General features: G+C 36.2%; 1 protein-coding gene across 3 annotated transcripts in view; it reads left to right on the top strand.

Annotated features, from left to right (window-relative positions):
- DGLUCY (D-glutamate cyclase) overlaps window positions 1-18498 on the top strand; it is a 126515-nt gene that overhangs the window by 44987 nt on the left and 63030 nt on the right. For all 3 annotated transcript variants that reach the window (XM_074289724.1, XM_074289725.1, XM_074289726.1), the window contains 4 exons: window positions 2632-2830; window positions 6660-6810; window positions 11381-11503; window positions 17959-18156. In XM_074289724.1, coding sequence (XP_074145825.1) covers window positions 2632-2830; window positions 6660-6810; window positions 11381-11503; window positions 17959-18156 — 671 coding nt within the window. The remainder of the gene's footprint in view (window positions 1-2631; window positions 2831-6659; window positions 6811-11380; window positions 11504-17958; window positions 18157-18498) is intronic.

The following is an 18498-nucleotide window of genomic DNA, read 5'->3' as shown; positions in this document are numbered from 1 at the left end:
CAAATCACATTTCTATATTAGCCATGTTGAGAAAGAAAATACAAATGAAATAAAACAATAAAAATAAACAAAGTTGTGGTTTGGATTTTTTTGTGTTTGTTTTTTTCCCCCCCAGTATGCTTCACTCTGCCTACAGAATTCATCAGTTCTCCTTCTGGAGGTGGATAGCATCTTTTATCCTGGGTCCTTAGGTATGCCATTGAATAAGTAAATCAACAGAGCCAATCCCTGCCTCAGGATGACCTGAAGGCCAAACTGAGGTTGGCAAATCTCACAAATGTACAAGCTAGAATAAATAGATAAGTCTAGATTGCTGATAAAACTCCTTTGGAGTCAGGTCTTGTACTTGTGGCTATTCACCAGTCATTCCAAATATAATCAGTTTTATCAGCATGTTATCCCTCCTCCAACCCTGAGAGAACCTTGTCTAATTGGTCCAAGCATGTTGGAAGAGATTTTTCAAGATTTTATCCAGTTTGGTGGTCCTTAACTTTAAGTCCTTTAGACACCTTCCAAGGTGAATGGATATATTCTAGAGGGAAGGAAAAAAAATTTCATGTATTAATTTATTTTGGCAAGGCAGTCATAGTTAAACAGCTTGTCTAAGATCACATAGCAAGTAACTGTCAAATCCAGGCTGGATTTGAATTTAGATCCTTCTGATTCCAGGGCTAGTGCTACATATACTGCACCACCTAGCTGTTCCTGTATCTTCGGAGTAGAACTGACTTCCTTTGAAATCCTACATATTTCATTTTATGCATCTAAAAAGATTACCCTGAAAAAGGGTTCACAAGTTTCACCAGAATGTCCAAGGGATCCATATCACACACAAAATCTAGTCAAACTCATTGTATAGATGAGGAAAATGAGGTACAATATAATATTCTACTTCTAGTTTTAAGGAAGAGAGACACAGACCATAGTCATGAAGAATTTAGAAAGCTGTATTGTTTTTTGAGGAATACACTGCCAGCCTGTAACAAAGCCTCCCGTGTCCCTTTTGTCCCATTAAACATTAAAAACCTATATAAAATATGAATGGGAACTAGTTAGCTCCACTAGGACTATAAGTTGACTTGAGTGGCATTGAGGTTAAATAATGTTTTATTCTCAGAAATAAACAAATGGAACCAGGGCCTTTTACAAATCCACTCTAAGGTAAATAGGCCCTGGGAACTGTGAACACCAGTAATAAGTAAGATAAGTAAGAGGGAGGAAGAACAAGTGCTAATTAAGCACTGTGCTATGCACTTTACAAATATTCTTATTTATAATTTTAAAACCTAAATACTTATATGGATAAATATAAATATTTATATTTATAAATATAATCTCATTTAATCCTTACAACAACCCTGAAAGGTAGGTGCTATTATCCCTATTTTATAGTTGAAGAAACTGAGATATAGGATAAGTGGCTTCCTTAGGGTTACATGATAAGTATCTAAGGCAGGATGTGAATTCAGTTCTTCTTGACTCAGGTCCAGTATTTTATCCCCTCTACTACTTAGCATTGACCCAGGGTCCATTGCTACAATTCTTTTGGTCCTCAGTACTTACCCTATAGATTGGTCAGTCATTCGAGATGTGTTTATGTCTCCTCTGTCTTCCTTCTGGAGGAAAGATCCTAGTCTTAACTAGGTTGCTTCATCCCAAGAGAGGCTCACGAAAAGTAGAACACTACTGAAATATTTTTTTTAAATGGCAGCCGGGTGGTACAGTGGAGTGACAGGCCTGGAGTCGGGAAGACTCATCTTCATGAGTTCAAAACTGACCTCAGATGCTTCCTAGCTGTATGATTCTGGGCAACACTTAATCCTGTTTGCCTCAGTTTCTTCATCTATAAAATGAGCTGGAGAAGGAAATGGCAAGTCACTTCAGTATCTTTGCCAAGAAAACTCCAAATGGAGTCATGAAGAGTCGGCCATAACTGAAAATGACTTAACTGCAACAGCAAACAAAAGGCCACATAGCTAATTATTTGCAAGAGTAGAACTAGACACCAGTTCTTCCTATTTTCATTCCAGAGTTTCAGTGTCATGCTGGTTTACTGGGATAATTAATCTACTGATTAATTATCAGAGGATTTGGGTTCAAATCCCAGCTCAGCCACTTACTATCTGTGTAATAAACTTGAATAATTCACTGTCACTCAATTTCTTATCTATAAATGGAGAGGGGCAGATTAAATGGTGTTTCAACCTTCCTTAAAGCTTTAAATCTATAGTTCGAATCTTTGAAAAGTTCTGAGATGCTATATGGGATAGTGAATAGAAGAACAACTTTGCAGTCAGGAAAAATTGAATCAAAAACATATATTAGCCACATACCCATGGGCACACCATTTGATCTTTAAATATTCCAGCTTAATTTCTAAATTATAAGTTATAAAAGATTTACTGATATACATTGACAAGGAGAGTTTTTACACTAGGAGGTCCTGGAGGCAATGAAATAATAGGATAAAAAAAAATCATCTTTTTTTTTTTTCAAAAAGATAAAAGAAAAAAGTGATTTTACCATGTGTGAGTCAAGTTGTCCATATCTGAGGACAAAGAAAAAAAAAAGAATTAGACACTGCCAGTTGCAGAGTAGTCTATGACTGCAATTGTCTAATGGTTTTACCAGAAACAGTGGTCTGCGGTACAAGAAATATGAGTTTGGTTCCTGTACTGACAACCTGGCAAGCCTAGAAGGTTATTCGGAACAGCTTAAAGACATGGTCACGTTCTACTTGGACTGCAGCATTTCACCTAAAGAAGCCATGAAGAAAGTGGGGATTCCAGTAAGAAATAAAGAAAGTCATGAAAACGTGAGCATATACAAGGTAGGATCTGGGTAGGAAAGTGGCAAAACTGGTTTAAAAAATTGTCTTGCTTTCATTTTTGTGTTTTAACTAATTAATTTTACTTTAATCAATTTAATTTACTACTTATTGATTTTACTTTACTTTTTTTATTTTACTGCCATTTAAAAAAATCAGTTGTGTTCTACTCTTTATGAGTCTTTCTTGGGATGAAGCAGTGTAGTTAGACTAGAGTCCCTCTTCCCTCTGTAAATTTGATTAAAATAAAATTGGTTAAGACCAAGACATTAGTCTGGCATTTAAAATTCGTCTTAATATGCTTCCTTGCTATCATCTCCAGTCTTTTCCAAACTGTAAGTTCCCTGAGGGTAAGACAAGATCTGTCTTTTGCCTCTTTTTGTTTCCCCAATTTGTATCCCACAGTGTCTGGCATGCAGTAAGTACTTCTTGCTTAACTATAACAATGATTATTGATTGATTCTTATAATTTGCTCTCCTCCACATACTAACAATCCAGTTACCCTAACCCATTTGCTATTTCAGACACCACCTTCCATCTCACATTTCTGCCTTTGGATCAGTGATGCTTCTTACCCGGACCATTCCATCCCCTTTCTCATTCCATGCCCTCTGTCCCATTAGATTGCAAGCTCCTTGAGAACAGGGAATGTTTTTCTTTCTATTAATCTTTGGCACCTGCCTGGTACCTGGCACATATTAGGTGCTTAATAAATGTTTATTGGATTGGATTAGAGGCTTTTTCTGGTTCTCACAGCTGCTAGTGACTCTCCTGTTGAGATGATCTTTCTTCTCTTGTTTATAGCTTCTATATACCTACTTATTTACTGGGAAAGGTAAGTGGCAAAATGAGCAGTGGGCCTGGAGTCAGGAAGATCAGTTTTCCTGAATTCAACTCATATGATACTGGGCAAGTCACTTAACCCTATTCACCTCAGTTCCTCATCTGTAAAATGAACTGGAGAAGATAATGGCAAACCATTCCAGTTATCTTTGCCAAGAAATGCCTAAATGGCATTATTGAAGAGTCAGACATGATTGAACAAAAAAAAATGTGATTTATCTGCTGTTTTCCTCACATGAATGTGAGATCCTAGAGGGTAGGGACCATTTTTGCATTGTCATATACTTGATAAATACCTTTTGATTGGTTGATTACAGCTATGTGAATTAAGATTCTTAAATTCACATAGCTGTAATCAAGCAATCAAAAAGCATTGCCAAAGGACTAGGAGATCATTATATACTTCAACGACAATATTATATGATGATCAATTCTGATGGACATGGCCATCTTCAACAATGAGATGAACCAAATCAATTCCAATAGAGCAGTAATGAACCGAACCAGCTACACCCAGTGAAAGAACTCTGGGAGATGACTATGAACCATTACATAGAATTCCCAATTCCTCTAAGTTTGTCCACCTGCATTTTGGATTTCCTTCACAGGCTAATTGTAGACTATTTCAAAGTTCGATCCTTTTTGTTCAGCAAAACAACTGTTTGGACATGTATATATTGTATTTAATTTGCACTTTAACATATTTAACATATATTGGTCAACCTGCCATCTGCGGGGGGCGGGGCGGGGAGGGAAGGAGGGGAAAAATTAGAACAAAAGATTTGGCAATTGTCAATGTTGTAAAATTACCCGTGCATATATCTAATAAATAAAAACTATTAAATAAAAAAATTAAAAAAATAAAAAGCATTGCCAAGACTCTTGGCAATTTTTCTTCTTCTTAAGGCTTTGGGCATCTCTATAAATTTTTTTTATTAAAGCTTTTTATTTACAAAGCATGTGCATGTATAATTTTTCCAACATTGATCCTTGCAAAACCTTTTGTTCCTAATTTTCCCCTCCTTCCTCCCTTCCCCCTCCCCTAGCTGGCAGGTATTCCCATACATGTTAAATATGTTAAAATGCCCATTAAATTCAATATATGTATACATATTTATACAATTATCTTGCTGCTCAAGAAAAATCAGATCAAAAAGGAAGAAAAAGAAAAACTGAGAAAGAAAACAAAAGGGCATCTATATGAATTTAAAACAAAAAAGTATATTTCATTCTAGGTTCAGGGCACAGAATCCCTAATGATAATGAATCTGAATAAGTAAACACCTCAGATTTTATGATGAAAAGGCTACTGGGCCTTTAGCCACTGTTTTAGTCATTGTCAGGAAGGCTGTATCAAGTTCTTGGCTATGTAATATATAGTCTTTGAGTGACTGTAATCCCTACGGGCTTACTTGCAGTCTCTGAGTACTACATTATTATGGACACAGGATTTTATTCAATCTTTGATTTTTCAAGATAGCCTAACTTATATTATTCCTTTCCCCAACATATTAAAATATCTTTTTTAAGCCACAAATCTTAGAGTTCTAAGTGGTAATAGACTGCTTTAACTTAGAAAGTATTTACTAAGCATTTACTAGAGCCAACAGAAGATTTTGGGGCCTAAGGGCACAAAGACAAAATGAATCTGTCCCTGACTTCAGGGAGCTAACATTAGGCACTTACTGTGGTAAGCTAAAAGAACACTAGCTTGTCCAAGGCAATCCCAATAATTTTGGATAGAAAACACCATCTGCATCCAGAAAAAGAATTATGGAGATTGAATGTAAATCAACACATGCTATGTTCACTTTTTTTTTCTGTTGTTTTTTTTTTTCCTTTTTCAAAGTTTTTCTCTTTTGTTCTGATTTCTCTCTCCCAACATAATTCATAAAGCAATGTGTATTTTTTTAAAAATTAAATTAAATCAAAATAAATTTTAAAAAGAACAATCACAACAAAAAAGATCATTAGCCTGAGAATCAAGGAATACAAGTTTAAGACCCATCAGCTACTGGTAGGAGTTATGTAACCTTAGATAAAATGATTTTTCTTCTCACCCATAAAAAGGAAGGTTGGATAACAAAGTCTTTAAGGATAACACCCCATTTTTATAGTTCAGCTATTTTCACTCATGTTTTAAGGGGATTTTGTGAGATAATTGAGGTTAAGTGATTTGGCCAGGGTCACACTAATTAGTAAATTTCTGAGCCTGAATTTGAACTCAGGAAGAGGAATCTTCCTGATTCCCAGGAGCAGCACTCAATCCATTGTGCAGCCTAGCTGCCCGATAATACCCTAGCCAAACAAAAACTAAATGCTTATTTAAATTAGTAAAGAAGGAACTCTATTGTGCATGACTTTGCATGTATAATTGATATCATATTGCTTGCCTTCTCTAGGGGGAAGAGAGAGGAGATAGAGAATTTAGAACTCCAAATTTAAAAAACAATGAATGTTAATGATTGCACATGCATAATCTGTATTGGATATCTCCGGGAGGAGGAAGGGGAGGAATAGAAGGAAGGACAGAAGAATTTAGAACTCAAAACTTTTTTTAAAAAAAGTTTAAAAAATTGTTTTTAACACGTAATAGGGAAAAATAAAATTTTATTTAAAAAAGAAAAAAAAATATTAAAATTTACATGTAATTGGGAAATATTAAATGAATTAAATAAAAAAAATATGTTGAATTGGTAAAGAGAGTTTTCTCATATGAGTTCTTTTTTATCCCTGAAATCTCATGTCCAGCCCCTATGCTTTTACTTCCAGTATTTGAGAGGTTGTCTTATAACTTCTCAAATAACCTTTTAAACTGCATTATCTTGAATTTTAAAAGTATCTTGCTTTATTATACTTGTTTGTTATTTTTAAAAAGGCTTTGGGGGGGAGGGAATGAAGTGGGTGGGTAATGATAGTGGTGCAAAAAAGAAAAAAAAGAGTCGGGAGTTACAACTAATTACATGTTCATGTGGTCTACTTTTCCAGACAACTGTTCCTTGTTCCACTGTTGGCAGCTTTTGCTGCCCTCTAGTGGTCACTATGACGCCCATTCCCGAGGACAAATTAGAAGCTGTACTACATGACATTTACCTAACAAGAGGTGTACCAGGAGAGCCCATTCACATTGGCTGCCCAGGTCAGTGACCACATATGTCTTCACTGTCCAAGTATTCTGCTGTCCCAGTTTGAGATTGCGCAGAAGAAGCACATGGCTCAAAAACATCCCATTGAAGTCATTGCACTTTTGGGGTAAGGAATATGGGTCAAAGTTAGCCCAGAGCTCTCCCTAACTTCTCCTGGCTCCTTCAAGTCTCACCTAAAATCTTATTTCAGTGTGGAAATAATATTTAGAAAAATTGCACATGTTTAACTTATATCGAATTGTTTGCTATCTAAAGGAGGGGGAAGGAAGGGCAGAGGGGGAGAAAAATTTGGAACATGAGGTTTTGCAAAAGTGGATGTGCATGTATTTGGAAAAATAAAATACCATTAAAAATAAAACAAAGTAGTTCTATTTAGATATTCATTTTCCTCTTCTGCTAATCTATGCAATTTATATATATTTTTGTAAATATCCTCTATTATCTAATTTGTTGGCATGTAATTAGGCAAAATGACTCCTTATCTTTTCATGTTTGTTAATGGTATACTCATATTTTATTTTTGATACTAGTGATTTGGTTTTCTTTTCTTTTTTTATGTAAATTAACCAATGGATTATTTCATTTGGTTTTTTTTCCCCATAAAATCAACTCGTTAATTTAATGGTTTGGGGGATTTTTAATTTGTTCTTCTTATAGATTTTTTAAATTGCATACTCAATTCACTGGACTGCTCTTTATTTTATTGATAAAAGCATTTAGAAATATAAATTTCCCTATAATATATTTGCTGTAGCCATAGGTTTTGATATATTGTCTCATTTTCATTTTTTCATGACATTACTTCTTTGATTTGTTCTTTAGCCTATTCATTTTAAATATTATTTTAATTTTCCAATTAATTTTTAATGTTTTAATTATTAATTTAACATGCTCTTTATTAAATATTTTTATTACCAAAAAAACACAAATCTACTTCTGCAAGAAGACTTTCCTGATTCCCCACCTTGAGACTAGTGCTTTTCCTCTGCTGATTCTCTCCAGTTTCTCTTGTCTTCATGTGGTGCAGTAGATAGAGTGCTAGACTTGGAGCACAAATTTGGCCTCAAACACTGGGCAACTCAAATGACTTTTTACCTTAGTTTCCTAATCTGTAAAACAAACTGGAGAAGGAAATGGCAAATTCTGATAGTCTTTTCTAAGAAAACCCCAAATGGGGTCACAAAGGGACTGAAAGGAATAAACAGCATTAAATGATTCTGAGTCCTCATGAAAAGACAGACACAAATGAAAAATGATTGAACTACAAAGGAAACTGAACAAGAAGAGTATCTTGTTAGGAAAAGTAGGAATTGTCTTTTGCTTTTCTTGGCATTCCTAGTACCTCATTTGCATATGGCATCACCTTCCAGATGATTTGGTCCTCACAACAGAACTTAACCTAAGGCCTGGCTCAGAATAAGCACTTACTGTATCTTGCTGCTTGCTTGACAAAGGTATCTATCTGAACGATGCTTGCAGAATTTGGCATGGAATCTTATTCTTTTTCCAGTTAGGCTGGTGTCCTGTTAGCTAAGTCTGTGATCTCCATGACCCATTTCCCATCAACCTCTCCCGAAAATCAGAGCACCAACAACAATATAAGAACCCTCTCTGTGGCCCTGAAAAGTGGTTTCTAATTGAAGACCCCCCCTCCCACACACAAACTGATAGGAACCTACTGCTCTCACTTCTAATTCTTAAGCTTTTCTTTCTTGATAGATAGGCTTGATAGCCTAAATCTGTCCTTCTGCAACTCCTACTCATTCATTATTCTTAATTCCACAAGTCTAATACTTCTTCTAACATGACAACCCTTCAAATCTTTTAAGAATTGTCCCTTTCCCCCTCCCACATCCCTCCTCAAAGTTTTCTCAAATCCAGGCTAAACATCCCCAGTTTTTTCAGCCCCTCCTCATCCAGCATAATTTTAGACTCATCAATCTGTAATTTTTCCTTTGCACTTCAATCAATCAATCAACTAAGCAGGCAGGCAGGCAGGCAGGCAAACATTAAATGCCTGCTATATGCCAAGCATTGTGCTAGAGGCTGTGCAATATTTTTTTAAAAAGACTAAAACCAAAAAGAAACTATCTCAGTTCTTATGGGATTGAAATGAAACAATTCAGTGCACTTATATTTGGAAGCAACATTTGCATAAAGTTCCTACAGAATAAAAATATATAGGAAAATACAAAAGAGTTGAACACAAGATAGTATTGAGGGAAGGAGGGAAAGAGAGAGAAAGGGTGGTAGAATTTGGGGGGCTGGAGGGGGTTTAAGAAAGGATTTCTCCAGCTTGTCAATGTCCTTTCCAAAATGCGGTGTCCAGAAAAGGACACAGTACCCTAAAGGTCATCCCAATAGAGCAGGATACCATAAGTTCCCTTATTCTGGACATTTAATACAGTCCAAGATCATGAGTGGGAATGGTGATATTTTGTAGATATAAAGTTCTTATTAAATTCAGATGAAAAAGATCAGCCCTGAATGTAGGATGTTCCTGGTATAATTTAGTTTGCCTAATGATGTAAAATTCTGCAAAGGAAGTTAGATAAAGCTCCATTGAAAACAAATTTTGGGGTAGGGGGTAAAGGGGTTGATTTCTGTGACATCTCTGTTGTAAGGGATTCTTGGTGGCAAAAAATACCTCCACCAATATAAATAAGCAACTCATCTATAACTTACAATCTTAGTTACTGGAGCTACTTGCTCATGATCCTGCAACTAGTAAGTGCCATATGCAGAAATCTTTCTGTTGTCAAGCCTGGATCTCTAACCACCAGACCATGCTGCCTTTACATTTTGTGAAAAAACACGAACAATAACATACTATCATTGCCCAAAACTGATGACCCTGGCATATATCAACAGAACATTCACTAAGTCCTGTTTCTACAAATGGACATGGGTGTACATAGAGTGATTCACACTCTCCGGCCTTGTCTTTTTATCTAACGAATCTTCTCTATCAGGCAACCAGACAGGGCCCAGAAATAAAGTCTGTAGTTAGGAAGAAGTTTTGATTTACACTATTAACAGGTCAGGATAAGAACTGAATTTTGCTGATCTTATGTTCTAACCAAAGGAGCAAATTAGAGATAATAGATCTCTTATATGGAAATTATTGTCACAGTGGATTAAGTGCTAGGCTAGGGTTCAAGGAGATTTGAATTCAAATTTAGTCTTAAATAATCAATCAATAGATATTTATTAAGCATTTCCTATGTTCCAGACACTGTGTAAAGTATAGGGAATATAAAAAGAGGCAAAAGGCCACTCCTACCCTTAAGAAGTTTATAATCTAATAGAAATCTCAAAGCAAACTTCAAGGACAAACAGGAAATAATTAACAAAGGAAAGAAAGGCACCAGAATTAAGAGGGGTTAGGAAAGAAGTCAGGGAAATCAATAGGCAAAGATGAGGAGAAGGAACATTCCAGGAATGGGGCACAGCAAGAAAAAATGCTGAGAGCTAAGAGTGTCTTGTTTGTGGAACAGCCAGGAGGCCACTGTCACGGAATGGAGGATTACAGGTAGGAGAAAAAGGTATAAGAAGACTTGGAAGGTTGGAGGTGGTGGATCATGAAGGGATCTAAATGACAAATAGAGCATTTTTTATTTGATCCTGGATGTATTAGAGAGTCCCTGGAGTTTACTGAGTAGGACTTTGATGGCTGAATGGAGCTCAGTTTGGAGTGGGGAGAGACTGGAGGCAAGCTAATTACCTGCAGGTTATTATAATAATGTAGGTCTGACATGGGGGTCTACACCTGAGTGATGGAAGTGTCAAAGGAGAAATGCTACAAAGGTGAAACTGACATACTTCAGTGACAACTCAGATATGGTACTTGGGCTAAAGTTGGGGGTTTGAGAGGAAGTGAACGGTCCTGGATGACTCCAAAGTTGTAAGCTTGAGGGAGTGGGAGGATGGTGTTGTCCACTGCGATAATAGGGAAGCTAAGAGGTGGGTAGGGTTTAGGGGAAAGAGAATGAGTTCTGTTTTGGACTTATTAGGTATGTGACAGTCGCACTCACTAGGCATGTGATCCTAACAAGTCACTTAACCTCAGTCTGCTTTGGTTAAGGAGAGTAACTACTAAACTTATCTCTCAGCATTGTCTTGAAGATTAATTTTAAATTGTGATGCGCTTTTCTTTTTTTCCTCTCTCTTTTCTTCCTTTTCTTTTCCTCCCTTCTTCCTTTCCTTCCTCCCTTCCTTCCTTCTTCCTTTCTTCTTTTTTTCTTTCCTTTGCCTCTTCATTTCTTTACTACTTTCTTCCTTCTCTCTCCTTTTTATTCCTTATTTCTTCCTTTCTTCTTTCTTTCCTCCATCTTCCATCCTTCCTTCCTTCCTTCTCTTTCATTTCAAGAGGTTTTTAAAAAATAACTATCACTGTATGCCAAAAGCTTCTGGTTTGTGTGTGTGTGTGAGGGGGGAGAGAGAGAGATTCCTCATTTTTTTGAGATATCTGTCTATATATTCGTGTTTCTCTATTTCAGTTGTACCAGCTCAGAGGTACCTTGTCTGTATGACATATCAGCTTTCTCCATCTGCCCTCTCTAGATCTATTGGGAATTGAAGATCTTTCCAAACCAGACTATGGGGAACCTGTGATACTTCAGCCAGGAGATGTCCCAGTGTTTTGGGCCTCTGAGGTCACAAGTCTGGAAGCTGTTAGCAGCTGCAGTAAGTATAACCTCATTATGACTTCTTTCCCAGAGAAGGTGATATGATTTGGCTTAATTAATGGCCATGGTCTTTGTTAGGTTTTCCCCTTCTAATTTTTATTATATCATCACATTAAAGTCAATTTATGCCTACACCTTCTATCCCTTCTAACTACCCTGACAAAGATAAAGTTCTCAAGAGTTACATATATCATCTTCCCATGTAGAGATGTATACATTCTGACCTTTAAAAACAGTTTTTTCCTTCCCTTTTTACCTTTTTATGTTTCTCCTGAGTCTTGTATTTGAAGATGAGATTTTTTTGTGTTCAGCTCTGATCTTTTCATAAAAAATTATTGAAAACCCTCTATTTCATTGAATATTTATCTTTCCTCCTAAAAGATAATACTCAGGTTTGCTGGGTAGTTGATTCTTCGCTGTAATCCAAGCTCTATGTCCTCTGCAATATCATATTCCATGTTCTTTGATCCTTTAATGTGGAAGCTACTAGATCCTCAATAATCCTGATTCTGGCTTCTTGGTATTTGTTTCTTTCTGCTTGCAAGAATTCTTGCACTATTCTCTCCTTGATCTGATAATACTGAACTTTAGCTACAATATTCCTTGAAGTTTTCATTTTGGGATCTCTTTCAGGAGGTGATTGGTGGATTATTTCAATGACTCTCTGGTTCTAGGATATCAGGGCAGTTTTTCTTTATGATTTCTTGAAAAAGGTTATCCAGGCTCTTTTTTCACACAGCTTTCAAGTAGTCCAATAATTCTTAGATTTTCTCTCCTGGATCTATTTTCTAGGTCAGTTGTTTTTCCAATGATGTATTTTACATTTTCTTATATATTTTTTCTTTTAGGGGGTTTTATTTGACTAATTCTTGATTTCTCATTGAGTCATTCACTTTCATTTGTCCAATTCTAATTCTTAGTGAATTATTTTCTTTTGCACTTGGCCAATTGTACTTTTAAAAGAGTTGTTTTATTCAGTGGATTTTTTCCTATTTCACCAATATTTCAAGGAGTTGTTTTCTTTTTCCATTTTGCCAAATTTATTTTTTAAGTTGTTTTCTTCAATTTCTGTGTTTCTTTTCAACGTATTGACTCTTTTCCCCAAACTTTCATACTTCTACATAGCACTTGTTTCTTTTCCTCCATTTTTCTTCTGTCTCTTTTAAGATCTTTTTTTTAACTCTTTCAAAAGAGTATTTTGAGCTGTGGATCAGCTCACGTACCCCTTTGAAGCTTCACCTGAAGGCATTTTGCCTTTGATGTCCTCTTTAGGGTTTATGTTCTGATCTTCCCTGTCTCCCCAGTAGCTTTCTTTTTGCCTTTTTGTTCATTTTTAAAAGTTGAGCTCTGTTCCTAGAGCACAAGAGAAATTGCCACAGGCTCTTTTGCAGGCGGGCAGGGGCCTTGCACTGCCTGCACGAGGAGGGTGCTGGTGCTGCTAATGTTGAAGACTTTCCCACTGGCTGGATGGGCCTGGCTGAGTCCTGCCTATTATGCTGGGGTTTGGAGGCTCACAATTTGCCTTCTGTAGTTGTATTGGAGGTCTCACAGCTGATTTGATAATCCACTGGCCTTCTGAATCAAAATGCTGCTGTATTTTGGCTAAGAGCCTCCTACTAGATTCCCCCCACTGCCCAATGAGACAAGTCCTTCCAAGATAACTTAAACTGGAAAATTATTAGGCTTTGAATGTTTGTGGGTTCTGTCACTCCAAAATCTGTTCAGAGACTTGATCTAATATTGATTCTGAAGAAAGCTGGGGAGAGCTCAAGCAATGTCCTGTCTCCTCTCTGCCATCTTGGCTCCACCCACAATTATTGCTTATTTTCAGAATTTTAATCTTGAGAACTCCTATCCTTGCTGGGCCAACTGTCCCCTCAAAATATTAGGCTGCTAAATCCCAGCTATCCTTTCTTTGAATACTATGAAATATTCTTTTCCCAAATCTACTTTTTAAGCCAGACTATCTGAATTTGCTCCTCTTCATTATCATGAATTCCAGGATTATGGGGAGTTACTTCCAATCAAGTTTCCTCCCGTTCCTATTTCAGTAACCTATTCTTCTTTGTGGGTTGAATTCATCTGATAATATTTCCTTATATTGAGCTCCAGAAGAATGGATTAAATATGAGCTTTTTATTTTGTATTGTGCCCAATCAAGCCAGTAAAGAAACTGGTTAGACAATGCAATGAGTTATGCAGCTGGAATGTTTATAATGCATTGAAGCTCTAGACAGGGATACCACCTGTACATCTTCATATTCTAAATGAGATCTCAACCTAATCTTTACAAAAATATAGTTCCTGATCTTTAGGAATACTAGAACCTCAAAATTAATAAAACTTTCTTCTCTTCTTTTCTGGTAAGTGTAATCCTTCCTTAATTTCAACTCATTAAAAATGCTTTTTTTGTTTAGGATAATGAAAGGAAGGAAGACTAGTGTCAAAATACTTAGTGACTGAAAAAAAAATTGATGATGGATATAAGGTCATGTCGGCAGATGATCCTTCTAATAAAATCTGTAAAGTGTTTACCATATTATAAGTTTGTACTCTTTGTAGACTTATGTACATATATTCAGTTTTCATAAGTTTTGCAACTTATGAACAAAAAGGGAGAGAAATTTGCATTTGTAAATTATCTTTATTAGAATATAATGTCTCTAGCATAGTTAACTACTACCCATGATATACAACAAATACCTCCTATTTTAATTGCTAAGAAAGGGCTATACAACTCAAAAAATTGTTTTCTATATCTTTTGAAAACGAAATTATCATCATTGCTGGCTATGATGATACACACCTATAATTTCAGTTGAAGCTGAGGAAGGCTGAAGTGAGCAGATGTCTTTGAGTTGCAATAAGGTAAAGGCAGTTGATTAAGTATCTATAGTAAGTTGAGTATCCATATGGTAAGCCACCAAGAAAGGCAAAACACTAAGTTGCCTAAGGAGGAATGAATGAACCCAGGTCATAAATGGAGCAAATTAAAGATTTTGTGCCAAGTTGTAATGGAAATGGGGCCCTAGCTAGATGAGATAGGAGAATCTCATCTTAAAAAAAACAAAAGAGATTATCATTAAGGTAAGTCACAGATATAGGAGCTTCTTGGTTTCTGAGTGACAGATATAGGAACTCCTTAGCTTCTGGCAGGAAAAGAGTTGGCTTGGAGAATCTGGATGAACAATCCTTTCTCCTGCTATCCTTCCTCCCTATGATGTAAGATTAGTCAGAATCTTCATGACTACAAAGCCACATTTCCATACCAGGTTTAAGATTTGTCTCCCAAACTCATTACCTGATTGCTCCTTCAGGCAAGTGGTCTGTAGTATATAAATTGTTGTTTAGCTCTTAAGTCACATTGGAGTTTTCATGACTTCATGGACTAAACCATACCAGTATTGTTAATATTTCTACCAGGGAGTGCTCACTCAATGCTTTTCCCTTAAGTTTATGGATCTCATCTGAATATATCTAATATACAAAGCTAATCTATCCACTCTACTTTTATCTTTTCTTCTTGTTTTGAATAAGATATATACTCTTTTATTTTATTATTAAAGGGTATTTTTATTTTTCCCTCAGTTACACATCAAGGAAAATTTTAACATTCGTTTTTACAAGATTTTGAATTCCAAATTTTTCTCCTTCCCTCCTTTTTCTTCCCTCTTCTAAATATGGTAGGCAGTTTGATATGGTTTATACATGTGAGATCATGTAAAACATTTCCATATTACACAGTTGTGAAAGAAGCAGATCAAAAGGGTGAGAAAGACATTGAAAAAGGAAAAAGTAAGTGAAAAATATGCTTTCATCTGCATTCAGAGTCCATTAATTCATTATTTGAATATGCATACCATTTTTCTTTGTACTCATCTTAGATCACTATTGCTGAGAATGGCTTTATTGGCTGTTTTTAGACTTTCTTGCTAAGAGCCCCATAATGACTTAGTGATGAACAAATTCATGAAACCTGTTCTTCTGTTTTCACTTTAGTTCCAATGCAAAATGTTAATTTGTTTAAATTACATTTTGTGTCTTTACTAGAGCTTTTTCTGTATTGAAGTGTTGAATGAAATTGGCTCCTATAAGGCCTATGAAATTCAAATATGCTTATGAAATCTAGCAGAAAAGACACTACATTGGAAACAAAGAGATCTGAGTTCTAGTTTTAGCTCTCCCAAAGATATCTGTGTGAATTAGAGTAAGTTCTATCACTTTTCTGGTCTCCCTATTCTGTAAAAAGAGTGGATTAGGTTAAATGTTCTCTTCCTCAGAGAACTTCCAGTTCTTAACATTTTAGATTATAATTTTATGAATGAATCAAACAAGAGAATTCTCTGAGCATATCAGCAATGGACAGCATCCTCCATTTCTCTCTTATATTTACCCCAAAATTGGATATCTTGGTACAGAGTTTTGGGACTCCCCTAACTTGAAGGGCAGATTCTCCAGAAGTAACTATCCCAAGTTCATGGTTTTCTGTGAGGGTATACCACCATGGGAGGACAGAGACCTTTAAATGGCAAAAAACCTTTCCTCTATATAAACCTGGAACTCACTGTCCCATAATTAATATATCAACAGCGAAGAAAAGTGATAGGGAATTTGCTTGGAGATGCATATACATAGGGAACACGTAGTCAGGGCAGTAACTCATGTGCCTGGTGTTGTAGGACCGATGATGTCTTCTGGTGGTAGCATTCTGTTGTTCCCTCAAGGCTTGCTCCCCATTGGTCTTCTCTGGACACATAGTCTTCACTGTCTCAGCTGGACACTGCTTTACCAGATGCTGCTTTGATAACATAAAATGTCCTCGAGATGATTCTTGTTGGACACAGCTTCCAGAATTTGAGGATCAGCTAAATTCTTGGCTCTTTCTTCTTTTTGAGAGAGTAGGAACTGCATATTTATTTGTTGTGTTATTCCATCCTGTCTGATTCCTCTTGACCCCGTTTAGGATTTTCTTGGCAAAGATACTGGACCGGTTTGCCATTTTGTTCTGTAGCTCATTTTATAGATGAAGAAACTGAGGCAAACAGGATCACACAACTAGTAAGTGTCTGAGGCAGGATTTGAATTCAGGCCCAGTTCTCTATCCACTGAGTCATATAGCTGACCCTCCCTTAGTTCATAGATATGTTTTTTGGTTGTTGTTGTTAAACTATTATTTTTGAAAAGCAGAAATCTTTGCTTTGGACCAGCAGTATTCTTTAGAGAAAAGGAAAGAAAAAACTGACTTTTTTTCTTCCTTTTGTGAAATCACTTGTTTTGTTCTCCTGCAAAACTTATCTGGACCTCTCATGTCCAAAAGGAAATTCAAACCTTCAAGCCTCTAGCTCTCTAGAGCAGATTTTGAGGAATTTCACCCTGTCCCATAGTGAGAGTTCTTCATGTCTGCTGATTTTAATCTCCTTAATCTAGACTATAAATCATATAATGACTATTTGTTCAGGAACTATCATCATAATATCCATCAATCAATAAACATTTATCAAGTACCTATTATATGACAGATACTGTGCTAAGCATTGGAGTATCCCAAAAAGGGCAAAATATAGTTCTTGCTTTCAAGGCACTTACAATCTAATGGGAGAAACAATGTCCAAACAGATATATACAAAACTAGCTATATGTAAAATAAATAAGAAATATTTAACACAGGGAAATTACTAAAATTAAAGTGGGTTGGGAAAGCTTCCTATAAAAGATGGGATTTTAAGGGGGACTTAAAGGAAGCCAAGGAATCAATAGGCAGAGGTGAGGAGGGAGAGTATTCTAGGGATGAGGAGATGGCCAGTGAAAATGCCCAGAGCTCAGTTAAGGAGTGTCTTGTTCATAAAAGAACCAAGAAACCAGTGTTGCATGAAAAGTACATGTTGGGGAATAAGATGGAAGAAGACTAGAAAAGTAGGGGTCCAGCTTGTGAAGGACTTTGAATGCCAAACAGAGCACTTTATATTTATATTCTTTAGGGAACCACTGGGATTTAATGAATAAGGAGTGACATGGTTGGGTATCACTTTAGTGGCTCTGAGGTTCAGGATTCTGAAGTTTTGAACTCTTTATCTCTTCTGTTCTTTCATATGCATGGGTAGAAAGCATCACCTGCAAAAAGCTAAGTCCAAGTGGCAAGGTCATAGACTCATTTGTCTATCAATATATCAACCTTTCACATTCAGATATAGCCACCCAAAGTCTAGATGACCTTTTAGGCTTACTCTTACCCTTATTTAATAAAGCTCTTTTTTTCTCATTTAAAAGTATTCCTTTTCTTCCTTCAACAGAAGCAAACAACTAGAATGTAAGAATGATTTCATTTTTGTCTTTTATTCCCATTACTTTACACACACTTTGTATATAGTCGATATCTAATGAATGTATACTGAATTGAAATCCCTCTTGTCCCAAGTACTGAATGAAAATACTTTCACCTCTTGTCTATTTCAGGGTCACCGCTGGCTTTTACCAGTTCTCCTGGGTATGCTGTTGTTATTGACCAGAAGGATAAAAGGATTCAAGTGAGTCATCCTGGGGAAGTCTTAGCGGTCCATTGCATTTCCCAAAATCCTCTGCATTACAGCATTACTTCATCTTCCAGTGTACAGAAAATTAGAGAGCTGGAGAACATAATTGCCAGAGATCCAGGTAAGAAAAACAAGCACGCCCTTTCCTCCCTCCAAAAAAAAAAAAAAAAAAAAAAAAGAAACTTCCTGAGATCAAGAAGGTGTTTGTTACCCTAGAAAACTAAAACTGAAAATAAAAGTTATACTTAGTGCATAATATGACTTTTTTATATTAAACATCTGGCTAGGTTGTGGCTAACTTTGCTTCCCACTAAATGGTATTCTGGTGGATCCTTATATAGGAGGTAGGGAAGATGAGCTGGTGGCAAGGACATGTCAGATCGCCCAAGCAACCATAGCCAGACTATGGTTTGCTGCTGCATTGTCATGGTGAGCCTTAAATGGTTTACCGTAAAGAGTTCCA

This window comes from Sminthopsis crassicaudata, chromosome 2, assembly GCF_048593235.1.
Source record: "Sminthopsis crassicaudata isolate SCR6 chromosome 2, ASM4859323v1, whole genome shotgun sequence".
NCBI lineage: Eukaryota > Metazoa > Chordata > Mammalia > Dasyuromorphia > Dasyuridae > Sminthopsis > Sminthopsis crassicaudata.
Note: the sequence above shows the minus strand (reverse complement) of the source record. Positions and strands in the feature narration are given on the sequence as shown.